The sequence below is a fragment of the Protopterus annectens genome, chromosome 3.part1, assembly GCF_019279795.1.
Source record: "Protopterus annectens isolate FY-2018-M chromosome 3.part1, PAN1.0, whole genome shotgun sequence".
In the NCBI taxonomy this organism is placed as follows: domain Eukaryota; kingdom Metazoa; phylum Chordata; order Ceratodontiformes; family Protopteridae; genus Protopterus; species Protopterus annectens.
The window spans coordinates 1,031,710,763-1,031,732,735 of record NC_056732.1 but is presented as its reverse complement, the minus strand read 5'-3'; the positions used below and the strand labels follow the sequence as shown (position 1 = coordinate 1,031,732,735).

General features: G+C 42.8%; 1 protein-coding gene across 1 annotated transcript in view; it reads left to right on the top strand.

The window, feature by feature from the left end:
- LOC122797745 (centrosomal protein of 192 kDa-like) overlaps positions 1–21,973 on the top strand; it is a 1,194,871-nt gene that overhangs the window by 157,045 nt on the left and 1,015,853 nt on the right. The window contains exon 6 of the mRNA XM_044066270.1: positions 5,683–5,885. Within this exon, the coding sequence (XP_043922205.1) occupies positions 5,683–5,885 (203 nt within the window). The remainder of the gene's footprint in view (positions 1–5,682; positions 5,886–21,973) is intronic.

Here is a 21,973-nt window from a genome sequence, read left to right as displayed (position 1 = left end):
AGAGCCTCAGGAAGCCCTACTGGGTGGACCCTGCTTTTCAGGGACCTCACCAGAAGCTCCCACTGATGAGGTTCCCAGGAAGAACTTGCGCAAGAGAGAGCATCTGGACTCCCCACAGGAATCCATCACCTCAGACAGACTTAGATGAAGCAGAAGGGTCCCCACGGTCCTCCTCAGGCGACCTCTCTTTTACAGATGTCTTGGAAATCCTTAAACAGAGGGGTGGCTGGCAGTCCATCTACCCTACTGATGAGTCTGTTCCCCTGAAGGCTTTTGAGTCTCAGCCGTCCACCTCTTGGGTGTCTCCGCCCTTCAATGAGCTTATGGACCTGCTCTCACGAAGGGTGTGGGAGTCTCCAGATACCATGGAGCCTGTCCCTAGGAGGCCTAATAAATTTATAACCCCCTCCCCCCAAATGACAAGACTTTTCTCACTAAGGGAATGCCTGTTGATGCCATGGTGTTGATGGCAGCCACGAAGAAAGAGATGTCAGAAACCTCTTCATCTGTCCCTCCTCCTAATAGGGATTCAAGGATCATGGATAGATACAGAAAGCGCATGTTTGGTTCAGCCGTGCCATCACTGAACTGCCTTATACATTTTACGAGACTGCAACGGGATCTCCTAAAAGATCTTGAAGTTGATCTACAGGGTTCAGTAGCTAAGAGAGTGTCTGAGAAGGTTGCTTCCCAACTTGCTACTCTTAATTCTGTGGTAAACTCTTCCATGTGTCTTTCATATGCAGCTGATGGAACGAGTAGGGCAGCGGGTACAGGAATTGCTCTTAGGGAGACATTCCTGGATGCGCTTATGTTCCTTTGTGGAGCCCTTTGTCATCCTTTAATACCCCCATTGGTGGGTCATCTCTTTTCTGCCCCAAAGTGAAGGAAACTCTTACCAGGTGTGAGCAGGAGGGAGAGAGATTGTCTGCCATTGGAGTCTGTTTTTCCACCCGTACTAGACCCTACCCCAAAGGACAGAGAGGGGGGAAAAATGTGGTTCCATAAAGCCCAAGGAGCCTTTCAGGGCAAGTGGTGAGCCACCACCAGGGGCAGAGGAGGGGACAATAATGGAAGATGCCGCCCGCATGGCAGAGGGGGTCTGCAGAATGTGGGACAAATCAGTTTTTTGGGAAGCCGGATCATTGCTTCTGGAAGGAGGCCCAACTGTCCTACTGTGGAGGCAGTAGGGGACGCTTATCTTTGTACCCAGGCACCTGGCTAAAACTCAAGCAACCATAGAGATTCAAAGGTTGTTAGAAAAGAGTCATCCAAACAGTCCCTGCAGACCAGACAGGATCCAGAACTTACTCAAAGTTCTTTTTAGTTCTAAAGAAAACAGGGGGCTGGAGACCTATACTGGATCTCAGCTCTAAACAGATCTGTCAAAAGAGAAGTTCTGGATGGTCACGCTTCAGTCGATACTTCCATTCCTAGGAAAAGACATTTGGATGTGTTGTATAGATAGCCAGGATGTGTACTACCATATAAAACTGGCCAGACCATCCAGAGATAATCTGTGCTTTTGGCTGGGAGCCAGGCACTACCAGTTTCGAGCCTGGCCTTTTGGTCTTACTACAGCCCCCAGAGTGTTCACCAAATGCATGGCAGTAGTCACGGCTCACCTGAGGCGTTTGGGATTCCACGTGTTTCCATACTTAGACTGGCTGCTCACCGCCACCACCAGGCATCAGCTCATACAAGCCAGGGACACCACTTTGAGCCTTTGCAGCCAATTGGGGATTACAATAAATTCAGAAAAATCTGCGTTGTCACCATCACAAAATACTGTTTTTATAGGAGCAGATTTGGACACCACCACCACATTAAAACTTCCTTCAGAAAGGGTGTCTGTACTTCAACAGGTTTTCAAACTTCTATTGAGACAGGGTACCAGCCTCAGAGGTGCTCAAATCGTTGGGGATAATGGCTGCTGCGATCATAGCTTTTCCCTTGGGGCGTATGCACATGGGGATTCTTCAGTGGCTTCTCTTTGCACAATGGTCCTATCAAGAACTTCCAATGTCACATCTGATTGCTCTGACAAACTCCTGCAAAAAGTATCTTCTGTGGTGGTTGACATCTCATCAAGTAACGATAGGTCATCCCTTTGTCCTACCCACCCCAATGGCCACTGTGACCACGGATACTTCCCTGATCAGGTGGGGGGGGGGCATTATCTGGGGAGAAAAGCCCAAGGCACATGGAACAAACTAGACTCATCTGCATATGAATGTCCTGGAGGTGAGAGCAATACTTTTGGCGTTGCTGTACTTTCAGGACTCTTCCTCTGGGAACATTGTGATTCAGACAGACAACATTTCTGTAGTCTGGTACATAAACAAGGAAGAACCAGGTCATACCCCTTATGTCAGGAGGTCCTGAGAGTGTGGCAGTGGGCTACCTCCACCCAGCACTTTATGATAGCAACACACATCCCGGGGAAATCCAACATGGTAGACAAACTCAGCAGGGCAATTTTGTTGCCTCACGAGTGGTCCCTCAAGGAAGAAATGTCAGAAAGGATATTCTGCAGATGGGGCCAGCCTTGCTGCCATCTTTTTGCATCCCCCATGAATACAAAATGCAGCAGCTACTTTGCTTTAATCCCCCCTCTGGGAGATGCCCCAAGGGATGCCCTCGTACACAATTGACCCCGGGTCTGCTTTATGCTTTCCCACCAATTCCTCTTGATACCCAAAGTATTACAGAAAGCCAAAGCCTTGAAGGACCATCATTCTAATAGCTCCTTACTGGCCTCGTCAGATTTGGTTCCCCTTCCTTCGACCTCATTTTTTTGGAAGAACCTTGGCTTCTGGACCCAGTGCCAGACCTCCTGATGCCCTCATCGAGGGCTCTTCATCCCTCTCTTCAGTCCCTCAAATTGACAGCTTGGCTGCTCCAATTCCCAATATAGTCAGGTTCCATAACCTCAACTGAAACGAAGCATATTTTAATATCTTCTCACAAGTCATCTACTAGAAAATTGTACCTCAGCAAATGGAAGAGATTTTCTATAAGGGCTTCTCAGAACAATATTGACCTTGCCAAGCCCCGATTTCCCCTCTCCTGGAATTTTTGACTATGCTTTTCAACAAAGAAGCTGCTGCAGCCACCATTCGCATTCAACTTGCGGCAGTCTCTGATTTTCACCTTGGCAGTGAAGGGATCTAATGTAATGTGTCACAAACTAGCCAAAGCCTTTCTTAAAGGGACCTTGCACCTGAGACCACCTGTTAAATCTCCTCATTCACCTTGGAATTTGAATTTTATGCTTTCACGCATTATTCTTCCACCATTTCAACCAGCTTCTTCATGTGAATTGAAGTATTTATCTTGGAAAACCATTTTCCTAGTAGCTATCACATCTGCCCGGAAAGTTTCAGAATTGCAGGCTTTGTCTGTTAAAACCCATTATTTGATTTTTCATTCTGATAATTTCCCTACAAACAAACCCCTCATTCTTACCTAAAGTTTGTTCTGAAGCTAATCTTAATCAAACAATTTAATTATTTTTTCCCCAATCAAAGGAATAAGTTGGAGTATATGCTGCACAAACTTGATGTTCACAGGCAACTTCGATTTTACCTGGATAGAACCAAAGAATTTAGAAAATCTGAACAGCTCCGTTTCCTTTTCAGAGTCCAAAAAAGGTGGACCTGTGGCAAAAACCACTCTGTTGAAATGGCTATCAGATTGCATCATATTTGCTTATTCATCAGTGAATACTTCACTACAACACAAAATAAAGGCAATTTCAACTTGAGCTGTTTCCACTTCTGCATTTATTGCCAAGTTACCAATAGATACCATTTGTGCAGCAGCTACTTGGTCAAGGCCTCATACTTTTATCACTTTTATAAAGTAGACAGGGCTTCTTTTGGTTCTTCTGTTCTCAGGAATATACTCCCTTGAGCCACCTGAGAAAGATGGTGCATGAGACGCTACCCATCAGTAAGAATGAACGGCGAGATAGAACAACTTAACATAAAGAAGTTATGTACTCACCATAACGTTCCATACGAGTTGTTAATTTCGTTTTCATTCTTGCGTCCCACCCGCCTACCCCCTCCAGGCTTTCTCAAGGACTGACCATTATGATTTGTTGTAATCTGTTTGCCCTTTTAAAGATATGAATAATGGTATATGATATATTGGGGCGGCAAGACGGTCTTCTCTCTTCCTTGCTCTTCAGGAGTTTCTCTGCTTTTTTTAGTTGAAAAAGGGAGGACCCAACCTGAGGAGCATTTACAAAAAGATGGCTTGAAGTCACATAAGCGGAGAGATGTATGGCAGTACAAGTTATTTACACCCACATATGTGACTCTTGCATTTACTTGTGGTGCATAAACTTATACTTGTATGATGTGATGAATCCAGGCACCTGATAAACTGACAGTGCCCCTCTCTCTCCATTGCCTGGTGAGTGGTGAATCATTGTTTCAGTATGGAATCACCTATGACAAAGATATAGTTTGCTGGATTCTTTTTGGGCTTTTGAGTCCTTGAGTTGGATGCACATATCATGGGTGCTTCCTGTGACATTTGTGTGTGTGTGCTGTGGGGGTACTTTATGGGTGGCATTTTTTTCCTTTAAGGTTTTTAATGTTTGTAATTTTGTCCTTATTCTGAGAAATTGTATGACTCGTTTCTTAGAAATTAGCAATTTACGGCTTTGACTTGCAGTAGCATATGATTATTTGGAATGTATTTATTCAAAAGGATCATGTGAATGGTTCTTCATAGTATCTGAGTGTGATTTCTGTATTTCAGTGGACATTTAGTGTAAAGTTTGAGCATCAATTTTTAACATATTGACACTGAGGTACAAACTTTGTCATACAGAAAAGAGGATGCTATAATTAGAAACATTTGCCTTGAGCTTGCACTTTTAAAATGTTTTTGTGCTCAGTGTGCAAAATGTAGTATCTGATTCTGACAAATTTCTTTCCTTATTTCCTATCAGTGTGTTTCAGAACTGTGGATTGCATTTTTACAGTATTCTGACGTGCATTATTAAAATGAGAGCTCTTGCAGAGGCTTAATCTTGTCACATTCCAGGTGTCCCACAACATACGTATGCTTCATTGATTCATTCATTGATTAAGTTTTACCCTTTTAAACCATCTGTAGTTCATGTATGTAACTGAATTTGTTGCAGTGTCATTTAATTTCTCTGCCACACTGTGGACAGTTCATGATTTCTGAAAATCTTTACTTTGCCTCAGTTGCCTTGCTCTCTTAAAATAAATCCTAATTTGTAAAAGGTGACTTCTGAAGTGGCATCCAGAAGTCTCCAAGTGTTGTATTGCCAAACACTTCAGTCATGTTTTTAGATTGATTTGCTGTTGCATATATTTTTTAATGGTCTACTGCTGCAGTTCTGTATTTGAGTACAAGTCTTGGAAATCTCAACTCCAGCTTGCATAAAAAGCTGGTAACATTTGGTGGCAGTAACATTTTACGTTTATGAAACGTGTAGTTAAATCTGTGCTTAAACTGCTTGTAGTACATTTTAAGCAGCTGCTTGTTTCACATTTGACCTGTTGCAGATTAATTATCTTGTCCACGTTGTGCATTTAATGATACCAGAAATCTTAAATTTTTACAATGTGAAAGGTAAGTTTGTTGGTATTTAAATGTAATTGGCTTTTGAAGCATTTTTGTTCATTTTCCCTTCAGGGGACTGTGGTGGTGATGGCAGTGGGAGCGAAGAAGATGGAAGTATAGGAGGGACCACGCAGTATTTGTCCTTCTCTGCTGATCCACAGTCATCCTTTACTGTACACGATCTTGGCAATGCTGACAGGAAGATTGTTGGTGAAGAAAATGGAGATCTTGAAACTCCTAGAACAAATAGGGAATCTGTTCCTGGTCATCAAGAGGTAATCTGAACATTTTTTTTATATTTTACATTAAACGTTAGTTACTCAGGGCTTGCTAGGACAGAGTAATGAATAGTCTGTTTTGCTAATGGTATTCATGGTGTAATTCACAACCTAGTGTTTCTGCTATTTTCTGTGTCATATGCATTGTAACAGAATGGTTGCACAGCTTAACACTGGACAGTTTTGATGTAATAAATTACAGCTGTACTGAGCCTGTTTTTAGGCCCATGTTAGAAGGCGAGACTGGAACAGTAAGTAGCAAATTGATTTATTGTCAGGTATGAGCAGGTACTCCAGAAATATCTTCATCATTTGAGAAAGAAACAGTGGTATGGTGGTGATCACTGCTATGATATAGTTGCTTATTCATGTAAAGCAGTTGAAGACTGGTGCCTATCCTTCTGGTCTGACTTAAGATCATTGGCAGTAACTTGTAGTTCTACTTGCAACCTGAGCTCCTTCAAGCTTAGGTCATGGTGTGACTTATGGCTTAAAAGGTGCAGGAGCCTGTGAGACAGAGCTTTGCTTGAATTTTGTTAAAGTGCAGTTTAAAATATACATAACATTAATTACCTTTTTAGTCTTGAGTCAAGAATAACTCTTCAGGATGTGCAAAACATTTTCTTTTTATTTAAAGCCACACACATCAGTGCTGGGAGACTATCTACACAATTTAAAGCAAGACTCACCAAGCAGCAAAATACACACTAATTTTTTATCAGTATTATGCATCCAGAATACTGATATGGTCAAACAGGATATCTGCAGACCCTCGTGCCTCTCGCTTAATGCTGCACATGAACAATCATGTTTTTTAGTACCAGTAATGTTTTGGAAAAGTACAGGCCACCTGGCTTGTTAAGCAGTCTTGTTTCCTGACCTTGTACATTTTAGTACCAGTACATTCGAACTCCCCAACATTCCTTGTAACTATCCATCCCAGGCTGGGAAGGTCAGAGCTTGCAATACAGTGTGTTTCTTGCTTTCAGAAACTAGTGTTTGTAACATCCTTCAACTCCTTCAGCCCTTTTTTTTTTATATTCAGTCATCTGTTAATACACTGGCAGCTTGCTATTAGAATGCACTTGTGAAACACACAGAACTACAATAAGTAATTGTGATTTGCATAACTATGCATCTATACTACATATTTTTTAACATGAACAAATATTAAATTCATGAAGCGTGTGAAGAAATTGCAAGTTAATATGCATTTTGTGTAGAATAATCATGAGATGCATTTTTCTCTAACAGAATCCCTCCTCTGACACTACTAGTGTCATAAAATACGCAATTAGGTTTTGATTTTTCTTAATTTGGTAAATACGCTTCATTTGTAGTGACTGAATTTTCATTTATCAGGTACAAGTGGCATTTCACGTGCAGGTGCGAGCCAAGACTTTGTGATTACAGCCTTTAGAACAGAAAATATTAAGACAAAACAATACCAGTTTTTATACCTTGTAATATACTAGTTTCCAGGTTACCAAATACACTGCCCAACCATCCAAAATGTGTCCAATTTTAGAACTACTGTCCAAATATCTGGCCCTGTGCTCCATGACATTGGCCAACTTTTCCTGTTCATTATGGTAGTCAGTAATACAAGAACAACAATGATTTTTGAGGGCACGTGACCCCTCTTTCTAGCAGGCATTATATCGAGTGCCAATTGCTTCTACAACACTACAGTTCATATTGCAGTGATTTTTCCATTTGCCATTGTGATGTGATATGAAGTATGGTTAGCTACCGCCTGAAGAATTTGAGCAAGCATGGTGATTTCAGGCATTGTCCTTTGCATTCCATACCCAGGAGTTAACTGAAAATACTTGCTCTGTTCAGTGGATTACTCTCATTTCTCAGCCTACCTGCTGGTGGGTGTTCGAAATGTTGAATAGCAGGAGTGTAATATAGCCTACAAAGCAACATCCAGACCAGTTTGTGGGTAACCAGGGGTAGGCATGATCACCACAAATGTAACTATCCTCTGTCATGCCCATGCTATGCCTCCAGTCATAGCATCTTAACTTTAAAGAGTTCAACACACTTTCATGTCTAGTGTCATTGTATTTGCTGATTCCCACTGGCACAGTTCCATTTCTGGCATATGTGTCCATGATTTGTGGTGGCAAGCTGAAGAGAAACAACCTTTAAACATTAGTCAGATTACACCAGATTAGATCACTGTCACCAACTTCTTTCTCAAATGTTACCTGTGATGCAGGAATTGGAATCATGAGAATTCCCTGCCTTAGAATGTTGAGATACATGTGAACTTACACAACAGTTTCACAGTGTACTGTCGAAAAAACAACATGAAACTGATCTTCTCTTGACCAGGTTATTAAAGGAAACCACAACTAAAACAGAGCAAAGGTACCTGTTGTCATGGGATTCATCATGAAGTGCTGTTTTAGTTGAAATTTTTTTTCTTATGTTTCACTGGGCAGATGATTTATCCTTCACACTTCGATCTTCTTTTGCCAGCAATAATAATTCATCTGGAACACACAACATGTCTTCTTGCAGTGGGATGAGTGAATTCAGGATGGTTGTCTTGCATAGTGGACGGCAGTCAGGGTGGTGAGGATTTACAAGGTAAAGGGCCTTTTCACTTCTGGCTCAAACAGTTTGTTGTTTGGAAGGTTTTCACATAAACCCAGTCATAAACCCAGTCACCCAGCTGTAGTTGGTGACAGGGTTAGTCAGGCGGTGGAGGAAGAGATACATGTAAGAATCAATATTTTCTTTTTATTATCCATTAGAATTCATCTTTTTATTTGACACAGGAAGAGCAAATGGAAGGGCTATGGGTCTTACCATTAATTTCTCATAGGGTCTCAATTTCCTGGTAGAATTCAGTGTTTTTGTCCATTTCAAATTTGTTTAGTATAAATCTTGGAAGAAAATATTTATTTATTTTTTTTTTTTAATTTTTAAAAGGGTCTTAACCTTCTATACTAGTCCAGATTGCGGATGGGTGGGACAATGAAGACTCTGCTTAAAAAAATTCATACCTCCATGATCAGGGAATTAAAATGAGTTTCCTGGTTGCTTGCTCACTTTGATATACAAGGTACACCAAAATTACAGTTTCTGCTTTGTGACATGGGTTAACTTCTTTTTCCCATGCTATAAACATACAAATTATTAATAAAACATTTTGTAAATTATGTACTTTAGTCATCTGGACAAAAGCCCATCTATACATTAACAAAAGGTCCCCAAGGTGGTGGTAGCTGACATTTTATTCTAAACAATCGCACAGCTATTAATATACTGAAGTATCAGAGGAGACATAAGTGGTATACCAACTTCGGGTAATTTGATTAAATAAAACTGCCTTACCTGCATGGGCTAGTAAAAGAGATGCCCTTCCCAGGTAAGGTAGCAAGGAGGCAGGAATTACCCATCAGCTGTCTGAATGTTGCCGTACTCCATCAGAGGATTTAATATATATCCATCTTTGAGCCACTTCTGAACTTCTCCCTGTGATGCTTCAGCTTGAAAACCGACACTTGTATCAAAATCAGACATGTCATCATTTGAGTTTTTACAATATCATTACATAAGTATTACAATTCTGTAATCTGCTTGGTGGCATAATCTGTCAAATTATCTATGCCCTTTTGATGGGCACTCAATGAAAATTTTTAACAGCAAAAAAAAAAAATTTTTGCGACCAAATCTTCATCTTGATCAGAAACCATCCACAAATTTAATCTGGCGTTGTGTATAGGAGTGTCCTTTAAGTCCTTTCTAGAAGAAAGCAGGTAATTAGTCTCACACACACAATCATGCTCTTTATCATCAACAATATATAAAAAGGATGCAGGATTTAAAATAGAACAGCATATCAGAGAAACAGATGGATCAGGAAAAGAAAAAGTGCACATTCATATTTAGACATGCAGTCAAGCGGGGTTGAGTTTCATTTTAAGTAATAAAGATGATTCAGAGTGAGGGGGATAGCTACTGTAAGATCCTACTCTGAGATATTAAATGACCAAGATAACGTACTTGAGGTAACCATAGCTGTACTTTTACTATTGACACTGTCCCTTTTCCTGCAGGGATATTTGAAAGATGCATGGTATCCTGCTAACACCGCTGAAAAGAATCAGATGCTGTTAGTACATCATTTACATATTGCTTTATTACAGACCCACCTGGAAATGTCACATCCTTTAAATATATATTTGTTTAGAATTTGAGAAAATAATGAAAGATACAGTGCATCCTTATGACAACCATGTCCATGTATACTACTGTCCCTTATAAGTCAAAGTAAATGGAAACTAACTTTCAGAATGGATAGGTAGAGAAAAGAATGCTGAACGCTGTTACAGAAAAATATTTCACTGTAGATGGTTATCAACTAAGTATTGTTGCTGGATTTGGAACCACAGAAAAAGTTGGTGGTAATACTGCATTGTTTGCAGACCACATATCTGGCAGGTACCTATAATTTTATTATATTTTTTATTTTTACAGGGAGAATAGGAGTATCACAAGGACTTTTAGCTAGCATTATTTATTTCTTGTATCAAAGACTGAATTACAGGTTTGATTTTTTTCTGTATTGAATCCACAGTGGTACAGCGGTAGCGTTGTTACCTCACAGCAAGAGGTTTTCCTGTTCGATTCTTTGCTGGAGTGCCTTCTGTGTGGAGTCTGCATGTCCTCTGCATGTCCTTCCCGCTGTAGAGTGGCCTCCGAAAGACGTGTGAATGGGCATGCCTTCGCTGAAGGTTGGGCGGCGGGCTGGCAACTTGGCACCATAAAAATCGACTGCCAATCATTAGCAGACCGGAGTTCCGCTGTGGCGACCCCTAACTGGGAAAAGCTGAAATGACAAACAGCTTCTGATTTCAGTGGATCCTATGGAATTTTACGGAGGAGTTTTGATGGATTCGATTTTATTTTTACAGGTTTTGCAGATTTTAATATATTGAATTCATTAGCATGTTAAACCCATAAATTAGCAGGTACCTACTGCAGCAGTTTTCAGTTGTCTGTATGCCTTCAAAAAGGCTCCTCCCAGCTTTCGCTAAGAATTCCAACACTTCCCCCACTGATTCTGCTGCTACACCCTTAGGTGTACAGCAAATGGTACCACCCTGCTCACACAAGATTCACTGGCGCAGTTGTGCTCGAAGAAAAGAGTGCCTTTCTTGTCAATCAGACCTAAAGAAATGGGTATAGGTTTTAAAACAGGATATGTAACAGTAGCATTTGTTACAACTGCCTTTACTTTGTTCCTATACTGGTATTTAACTGTCTGAAGTAACTTTTAATGCATACCTAGTATTTTCAGTTCTACCAAGAATAGAATTAGCTTTGCATTTATGTATACTTTAACATAGGGTCCTTTTTGATCCAGTGGCAGCAAAGGGGTTAAGATATATTTTTGTTTCATTACCCTGCCATAGTCAGTATGGTGATTTGCAGCACTTGATGAGGACTTTTTTTTCCTGCCAGTCTATAAACACTTGGTTTATTTTATTTTGTACAGGGCTTGCAAACCGGGCAGAAAGGCAGCTGCAATAGCTGGCTTAGCTTGTTCATTTGGGTCTAGTATTTTTGAATGTTTATCAAACACTGCTTTAAGATGACTCAAACAATCTGCAGGGGCTTTCTCTTTATTTTGCCTACATGCCTGACACACTTTTATAATTTACCAATACTGACCTATTATCTATTAGTACATTTTCTGTGGCAGTGAAATTTGTTATTTTAGCCTTTTCAGGTAACTGTTCTTATTTTATTTGAAGCAACTTCCCGAAGCAGCTGGTTTAAATCTGTCAAAGTAGGGTTGCATTTATTTTTTATTTTAAATTCCACCTTAAATCTTCATGGATATTTTTTTTCTTTCAGTTAGAAAACATTTAGACATACTATGCAAATCATCATTAGCCCCCCCCCCCATTTCTCTACCTCTTTTATAAAGGTGCCAAAAAAAAAAAATCTTCTGCAGAGGCAATAGCCTCTAGTCATACTCTATCATGTGAGCGCGTGTGATGAGCCACAGGAGTGTCTAACACTAGTGCTCCTGTTGGAAAGGTAGAAGCTTGTTGAGAATTATAGGAAGAAGAAAGGAAAACATTTTTGATTGCAGATGCCTGTTCTAAAGATAAGTGAACAGGAGAATGAAGTTGAGATGTAACAGTACCACGCTGACCTTCTGTTCAAAAATGCAGAGGTCTAAATCAGCAGATTCTTGTACAGGGCCCCACCCATACCGGTACATATGAAGGTGAGGTTCAGTAGCTACTAGAGGATTATTATCCTCTTTAAAAGTCTCTGCTTTTTTTCCCCCAAACCTGCCAAAACAGGATAAAGGGATCCTTTTTTATTTTCTGGTCTGTGCTGCTTTCTTAACATCTTTTACTTGTTACAACAGCTGTTTATTAGCATCCTGTAACCCCCTTAATGCTGACTCTTTTTCCCTTTCAAGAGCTTCAGTATACCATGAATAAAATACTGACATTTGTTACTCACTTAATACCTTTCAAGTTATGAATTTTAATTCCTAAGTTTCATTTAATGGAAATACTCCAGAACAATTTTATTAGTAAGCCGAAATCAGTCATGCAAATGCTTACAACTTCCTTTATTTTAACTATGACACACAAAATATGCAGGTGTTCCCTTTCAGGTATTCAGTCTTGCATGCCTATCTTTTACTCTTTTTTTTTTTTGTAAATTTACCTTACAGATCCTGGATTCCGGCAGTTTAGAGGAAAGAACTATATCCACGCATTCTTCAGAGAGGGAAGGGTAGTAGGAATTCTGTTGTCATGCAGTGACAAAGGAGAGGTTTTGATCAGCCTTTTTTCACAGCACCTCCTTGCTTTCATTGCATCCCGAGCTCAAAAGTTACAGCTCCAGCATTGCAATTGGGATAATTGTGTCCAGAACTGAACGCTGTTTTGGACCCTCTGAGGGTACTTTCACACAGTCACACCTGGAATTGATTTAACAACAGACACACTTGCGTTTCAACATGCTGTAGGCACATAAATTTGAAGTAATTCTACTTTTAACTTTTTTCTTTCTCTCTGCAGTCATAACATCACACAACACAGACATCAGTCGTACATTAAAGTGGCAGAAAGCAAACAGTCATACCTTTTACCTTTTTCCCTGAGGGTACCGCCCTCGACACAAGGCACCTCCTTGTGTTAAATTCTTTTTTTTTTTTTTTTTTTTTTCACATATAGATACATGGGTCTTTATTACAACGTCTAACTCACAGGAGTCCGAACGTTGTAATATCGAACCCAAATGTTTGTAACATGAAAATAGCAAAACCACAGAACACCGATTTTCCCCCCCAGGAAAAAAATCAGTGGGCCGTTTTCACGGCATTGCTATTTCCGCCACTGTGGTGCGATTTCGGAGTTGATATATTTAAGTGGGGGAGGTGTGGGGCACAGCCCCCCCACATTAGTTGAAGTTTAAAGTGTACATTTTTTTTTTGTACCGGAACAGTGATTTTTTTTCCCTGGGAAAAAATCGCTGTTCTGTGTTTTCGTACTTTATGGGTTTTGAACTTAACAGTTAGATATTGCATTGTTCGAACTCCTGTGAGTTTGACAATGTAATATAGACCTTAGATACACAAAGTAACGCTTTGTCCTTAGTTGCTGTGGGATCCGCCGACTATAAACGTGAGGGTACCGCCCTCAACACAAGGCACCTCCTTGTGTTTGTTGTTTCATGTATTAATAAACTTTGAATAAGCAAATTTCTGTCTTTCTACAAGGCACCAGATACCACATACTGAACAAGTAACTTGGTCATTCAACAAATAGGAACCTCATATACTTAAAAATCAAAGTTAGGCATTCAACAAAACAGTAATTAAAATCAAGGTCAGTCATTGAACAAAACAGGACATATGATATACTTAAAAGCAGTCAGTCATTTAACAAAGCAGTACACAGTGGATACTTAAAAGCAGTCAGTCGTTTAACAACACAATAAACACACTGCCACTATAACTTTGAACTGCAGTTTTTTTTTTTTTTAAAAGAGGAAAGAAAGAAAAACGTTTTATTTTTCGAAAGCCATTTTACCATGTTTAGCCTATATGTTTGCACACCCTGAAAAGTTAAGTGTCAGAGCTCTGACCATTCCATACAAAACAGTGTGAAATTCACAAAAGAACATTCTGTACTGGGCCCTTATAATTCATTCCAGTGTTCTGCAGCAAGATCAAAGTTAAAATTGCCAGCACGGCACCAAAATGTTAAAGTGCAAATGTTCTTCATGTTTCAGTGTTGCAGTCATCACACTTAAGTTATCTGCCTGCAGGTAGCCCTCAGTCAGCCCGAATACCAGAGACATAGTATTTCTTCTTCGGTTGCTATCGCTCCAGGACTGACATTGGGTCATCAGGGGTATAAAAAACAGGCAGCTCCTGGAGTCCGTCTAAAGGAGAGAACACAACTCTGCCCTCCCTGGCTTTAATCTTGGATTACTTGGCAGATCTACTCCACAAAGGCCTGTCCTCCTCTTCCATTAAGATACATGCCTCAGCCATTTTGGCTCATTACAACACTGAGCCACCTCTCTTCTCACACCCTCTTATCAAACAGTTCCTGAGAGGAGCAAACAACTTAAGGCCACCAAGGAGAGCACCCAACCCTGCTTGGGACTTTAACTTTGTACTGGAAAAGTTCACATTTCCACCCTTTGAGCCTGCAGCATCAGCAGACTTAAAATTCCTCTCTTGGAAAACAGCATTGCTTCTAGCTATAACTTCAGCTAGAAGAGTGTCTGAACTGCAAGCTCTTATGGCTGTGGAACCCTTTGTTATTTTCCATGCTGGACAGCGTCTCTTTCAGGACAAACCCTTCCTTTATGCCTAAAGTGGTGTCCAGTGTGGCTCTCAGTCAATCCATACATTTGCCAGCCTTTTTCTCCAATCCTCAAAATAAAGGGGAAAGGATCCTGCACTCCTTGGACATGGAAGCTCATATTTTACGTGGATAGGACTAAGGCCATCAAAGTCAGACCAGTTACTAGTCAGTTTTTGCAACAGGGGCAGAGGTGAAGGCCATTAAGAAGCAAACAATATCTAAATGGATAGCACATTGCATCCATTTCTACTACAGACACCATGGGAAACCAACCCCACAGGGGGTCAGAACACATTCCACTGGGGCCGCATCTGCATCTACAGCATTTCTCAGGCGAGTCCCTACCAGGGACATCCTGGAAGCTGCTACCTGGAGTTCAGTACACACTTTCACCAAGCACCACCATTTGCCTATCTTCTCCAAATCCAGGGCAGGCTTTGCAACAGCGGTCCTACAGGGCATTCTAGCCAGCCCCAACTGTTCTTGACTACCTCCACCTTTCTTCAGCTTTACTACCTCCACCTTTCTTCAGCTTTGGGAATCCACCCAACTGTGATGACTGCAACAATGAAACATGAAGAACATAGTACAGTTGTATACACCTACCATAAATGTAGATATTAGTGTATTCACTGTTGCAGTCCTGGATTCCCTCCCTTCAACCCCTTGGTTTCCCTCTCTCTCTAATCTCTCTAGGCCTTTACCCCCCCTTCAGGGGTATTGGTATTTAGTTTTTATTGGTGGTGGTTTCTGCCGCCATAACTTAGCTCCCTACTGGGGGGCTTCTGACATTTGGGGCAAGAACTGATGTAATGGCGTCTGCTGCCTGTTTTTATACCCCTGACAACCGGACGTCAGTCCTGGAGCGACAGCAACCAACACAAAAATACTAAGTGTCTGTTATTCGGGCCGACTGAGGGCTACCTGCAGGCAGATAACCCTAGTCTGATGACTGCAACAGTGAATACACACTAACATCTACATTTATGGCAAGTGTACACAACTGTACTTTCAAAATATACATTAATATTAATTATCTTTTAGTCTTGAGTCAAGCATAACTCTTCAGGATGTGCAAACATTTTTTTTATTTAAATCCACATAAGTCAGTACTGGGAGAATATCTACACAATTTAAAGTCAGTTTCACCAAGCAACAAAAATACACACTCTTTATTTAAAATTTTATCAGTATCATGCATGCAGAATACTGACGTGGTCAAATGGGATTTCTGCAGACCCTCATGCTTAGTACCAGTAATGTTTTAGAAAAGTACAGGCCAGCTGTCTTGATGTGAGAGTGTTCGATCTCGCCGTTTGTTCTTACACCTGGGTTCGGAGCCGATCCTCGGCTCCGTGTCGGCCGCTTGCAAGCTCTGCATCGAGAAGAAGCTCGAGACAACCTAATACCCACAATCCCCCTCTGCCTTTACCTCAGATCTAGTTTGCCGCTGCAGCGTTCGCATCACTGGGTCGAGCTCGAGCACCTAAAGCTAAGATTTAAGATTTTTTTCTTGTTATTTCAGAATAATTTTATTCTAAAAAGTTTGTTTAGTGACTAAGTGTGTGTGTGGTACGGTTGAGGAATTCTCGGTTCCGTTTAAGTTTATTTAAACTTATTAGAGTTTCCCTCGGGGCCTACCACCCCTTACTGGATTGACTACCGGATAGACATTTTTCCTTTTACTGGATTCGACAATTTCACCGGATTGGACTTTACTACTGGACTTGACTTCTCACTTTCTACCATATTAAGTTTAAGATGTCTGAGAAGGCTAAATCTGGATTCAAGCGTTGCCAATGTGGGCAAAAGATGTCAGTTACTGACAATCATAGTTCCTGCGTCTACTGTCTTGGCCCTCTCCACTTGCAAGAAGACTGCTCAATTTGTCATTCTTTCAGTGGGAGGGTCATGACAGATAGGCGCAGGAAACTCATGGATAGGGGTTTGTTAAAACCTACTTTTCAAGAGGCTCTGGATGCTTCAGACCAGGCATCCAAATCCTCGAAGGAATCGAAGACGTCGGAGCCCAGGTCATCGGCTCCGAGCTCTTCAGTAAAAGTTAGATCACCGGTTCCACAGACTTCGGGGCCGAGTGTTCAACTGTTGTCAGTTTCCGAGCCTCGAGTCTTGGAACCGTTGACGGAGCTCCCTCCCCCGACACTGTTGAGGTCGGTTCCGTCTTCGATTCCTTCGACCCGTTCTTCCAGACCCCTTTCTGATACCGATGTAGACCGCGTGGTGCAGAAGTTAATGGAGAATACGGCTTTATCCAAACTCATCTCGGTCTCCTCTCAATTGGTGTCGAGACTTGAAGGCCTTCCACTGTCTCCATCTGTTCCTCCTCCGAGACCTGTCCAGTCTTCGGAGCCGGAAGAAGCTGAGCTGCTGATTGTGGAGCCCTCGGTGCCAGAACCATCCTTTTCTCGGTCGGCTCCGTTCACCTCGACTCCGTCGGATCCGGTACTGGAGTCTCGGAGCCGAAGATCCATCCTGGGTTCCGGGACCGAGAGTCGGACCGATGTTTTGGTTCCGACGCTCCCTCTCGGGGCCTCGGCTCGGATCGACTCTGTTCCGTCCTCGGGGTCGATGCCTTCGGGGCCTGTTTCGGTGATTCTTCCCATTTCTTCGGAACCGGGAGATACCTCGACTCGGGACCCGGGGGCCTTCGATCTCATGAGAAAGGTGTTGTCTACCCAGACAACCACATCAGCAGAAACAGCTTCTCCTCCCCATAAAGGTCCGTTATCCTCCTCTGCACCCACGGCTACAGCTAAGCGTCGAGCACCTGTGTCTCAGCCACCCCTGGAGGTGCCCCATCTTCCTCGGAGGCTTCTTCGGATGCTCCCCCCGAAGAAGTCCCTAGGAAAAGATTGTGTAAGAGGAGACACTTAGATTCTCCACAAGAATCTTTGACATCCGATACTGACTTGGATGAGTCAGAAGGGTCCCCAAAGTCACCCTCAGAAGATGTCTCCTTTTCTGACATCTTGGAGATCCTAAAGCAGAGAGGTGATTGGCAGTCCCTCCCCCCTTCTGAGGATGAGTCAGTCTTGCTGAAGGCATTTGGTGCTCGCCCTTCCTCCTCCTGGGTCACTACGCCCTTCGATGAGTTAATGGAGCTGATTGCTCGAAGGGCGTGGGAGGCTCCTGACACGGTGGAGCCAGTCCCTAGAAAACCTAATAAGTATATTACTGCACCCCAGGACAAGGCTTACCTGACAAAAGGAGTTCCAGTGGACGCTATGGTGGTGGCAGCGACCACGAAAAAGGAGATGTCGGAATCTTCCTCATCTGTCCATCCCCCTAACAGAGATTCTAGGACCATGGACAGGTACGGGAAGCGCATTTTTAGTTCAGCGGCTTTTTCTATGCGATCCCTGAACTATTTGACCCACTTCACACGATTACAGAGGGATCTAATCAAAGAGTTGGGAGATACCCTCCAGGGTACTACAGATGCTGCTGTCTCGGAGAAAGTTACAGCACAACTTAATACCCTTACATCCATTGTAAACTCGTCCATGAGGCTGATCTCATACGCAGCCGAAGGATCGAGTAGGGCAGCAGCTTCAGCGATTGCTCTTCGTAGACAATCCTGGATGCGCTTATGTTCATTTGTGGAAGCCTTCAAGTCTTCCTTTACTAACGCCCCATTTGACAGTGCCACTCTCTTTGGCCCCAAAGTAAAGGAGACCCTTACCCGGTGTGAGCAGGAGGGAAAGACTGTCTGCTGTCGGAGTCCGTTTTTCCACCCCATCCAGACCGTACCCCAAAGGGCAACGCGGTGGGAAAATGTGGTTTCGAAAACCCCAAGGTTCTTTCCCAGGCACACAGGGTGATGCCCCCTCTAGAGGCAGAGGAGGGGGCAGAGGTGGAAGACGCCGCCCTGGCGGCAGAGGGGATCCGCAAAACCAAGGTGACAGGGATACCCCCCCTGGAAAACCTTTCCAGCACTCCTGAGAGGAGGCCCGACTGTCCTGCTCTGGAGGCAGTCGGGGGTCGCTTAGCTTTATACCCTCAGACCTGGCAAAATCTTACTACAGACAACTGGGTAAAAAGCGTGGTTACCAGAGGTTACAGAATACCCTTCCTGTCCACCCCCATTCCAAAGAAAAGACTCCCAGATGTGCCGCCCCATCTGCGAGACCCAGCAGCTATAGAAATTTCGAAGCTGCTAGAAAAAAAGTCATCCAACCAGTCCCAGCGGACCAAAGAGGATTCGGAACTTACTCAAGGTTCTTTTTAGTTCCAAAGAAGACAGGGGACTGGAGGCCGATTCTGGACCTAAGCAACCTCAATACCTTCATCAAGAAAGAAAAGTTCCGAATGGTCACGCTTCAATCGATTCTTCCATTCTTACGGAAGGACGACTGGATGTGCTCAATAGATCTGAAGGACGCATACTACCACATCAAAATGGCCAGGGCGTCCAGAGATCATTTGCGCTTCCGGCTGGGAGCCAGTCACTATCAGTTTCGAGCCCTGCCCTTTGGTCTGACCTCAGCCCCCAGGGTTTTCACCAAATGCATGGCAGTGGTAGCGTCTCATCTGAGACGCCTAGGATTCCAGGTGTTTCCGTATCTGGACGACTGGCTCCTTTCTGCCACCACCCGGCGTCAACTGATACAGGCCAGAGATTACACTCTACAACTTTGTGTTCACCTCGGAATTTCCGTAAATTTCGAAAAATCTTTACTACAGCCATCACAGCATATCTTATTCATAGGAGCGGAATTGGATACGCATCATTTAATTCTAAGGCTTCCTCCAGAAAGGATAGCCTCACTACAAAGCCACATATCTCTTCTGTCATCCAGAAAATCCCCAGCAAAACTGGTTCTGAAGGTTTTGGGTCTCATGGCAGCTTCTCTCATTGCGATACCATTGGGAAGACTGCACATGAGAGTTCTACAATGGCTACTGTTTGCACAATGGTCGTTCCAACAGCTACCTCTGACACACGAAATTCTGATTACAAACACATGCAAATCACACCTAGCTTGGTGGCTTCAGACTTGCAACCTTTCCAGCGGAAGACCATTTGTGCTACCCGACAGCTACGGTGACCACGGACGCTTCCCTGATAGGGTGGGGGGGCATCTTTCAGGGACAGACAGTCCAAGGCAAATGGACCAATTTAGAGTACAATCTGCACATCAATGTTCTAGAGTTGAGGGCAGTGTTTCTAGCGTTGCAACACTTTGCTCCCCTTCTTCCTCTAGGGACTATTGCAGTTCAGACAGACAACATGTCCGTAGTCTGGTACATAAACAAACAAGGGGGAACCAAGTCTTATCAGCTATGCAGAGAGGCCATGAGAATCTGGCAATGGGCGGAGTCCACGGGTCGCTTTCTGATCGCAACGCACATCCCGGGGTCATCCAACGTCATAGCCGACAGGCTGAGCAGAGCAATCCTGTTGCCTCACGAGTGGTCCCTCAAACAGTCAGTTGCGAAGAAGATTTTTCGCAAGTGGGGCCAGCCATCCTGCAATCTTTTTGCGTCTCCAATGAACGCCAAATGCAGGAGCTACTTTGCCCTATTACCCCCCCCCCAGGGGAAGTCCCCAGGGACGCGCTGGTGCACGATTGGCCCCCGGGTCTCCTGTATGCTTTTCCTCCCTTTCCCCTGATTGCAAAGTTTCTACAGAAAGCCAACAACCTACAAAGGACGATAATCCTCATTGCCCCATTCTGGCCTCGTCAAATTTGGTTCCCCTTTCTTTTGCAACACCGCATTCGGGGACCTTGGATCCTGGACCCAGAGCCAGATCTACTGACTCACTCGTCAGGGGTTCCTCACCCCTTGCTCGGGTCACTCCATCTAGCAGCTTGGCTGCTCCGCTTCCCTTTTTAGCCAGGTCTGATTCTCTTTCACCTGCAGTTCAGAATATACTAGTGGCTTCTCATAAAGCTTCCACTACAAAGATCTACACTAGTAAATGGAAGCGTTTTGTCTTCTGGGCAAACTCACAGCATTTGGACCCTGTCATAGCTCCGCTAAACAAGATCTTGGAGTTTTTAACAGAATTGTTCCACCAAGGAGCTTCTCCTGCCACTTTAAGAGTGCAATTGGCTGCCATTTCCAACTTTCATGTGGAAGAATGTGGGGCACCTATTATGGCTCAGACTTTGTAAGGCCTTTTTAAAAGGATCTTTCCATATTAGACCACCAGTTAGAACTCCTACATCTCCTTGGAATCTAAACCTGTTATTATCTAAATTGATGTTACCCCCTTTTGAACCAGCCTCCTCTTGTCCATTGAAGTATTTATCGTGGAAGACCCTCTTCTTGGTAGCCATTACATCCGCTAGGCGAGTGTCTGAGCTTCAGGCTCTTTCTATTAAACACCCTTATTTGATCTTTCACTCTGACAGAGTATCTCTTCGCACTAATCCATCCTTTCTCCCCAAAGTTTGCTCTATCAATAACATTAATCAATCCATTGAATTACCTACCTTTTTCAAAAATCACTCCAATAAATTGGAGTATATGTTACACAAGTTGGATGTCCATAGACAACTTAGATTTTATTTGGATAGAACAAAGGATCACAGGAAATCTGATCAACTTTTTGTAGCCTTTGCTGACAGCAGGAAAGGTGTAGCGGTTACTAAACGAAATCTTTCCAAATGGCTAACTGATTGTATTATATACGTTTATGATTCTTCAAATCAAACTTTATCTGTCAAACCCAAAGGACATTCTACAAGATCAGTGTCTACATCCCTGGCTCATGCAGCTCGCCTACCATTAGACACGATTTGTGCAGCTGCTACTTGGTCTAAACCACATACATTCATTTCTCATTACAAAGTAGACAGGGTTTCTAGGGACAGGGCAACCTTTGGTTCCACTGTGCTCAAGAACGGTCTCCCGTGAGTTTCTCAGGAACATGGAGCTAGGGACGCTACCCAGGTGTAAGAACAAACGGCGAGATTGAACACTCTCACATTTAGAAGTTATGTCCTTACCATAACGTTCCATGTGGAGTGTTCATCTCGCATTTGTTCTTACATTCCCACCCTCAGGAAGAACGTTCAATTTGGTGCCTGGTCTGGGGTATTCTGCTTCTGCACTTGCAGTTGTTGTGTATATATATGATGTATATGTGTGTATATATATATATGTGTGTTCTTGCTTTTATGTAAATTTTTGGCATGAGTGTGTTCTCTCTGACTGCTGGTTTGCTTGCAAACTAGATCTGAGGTA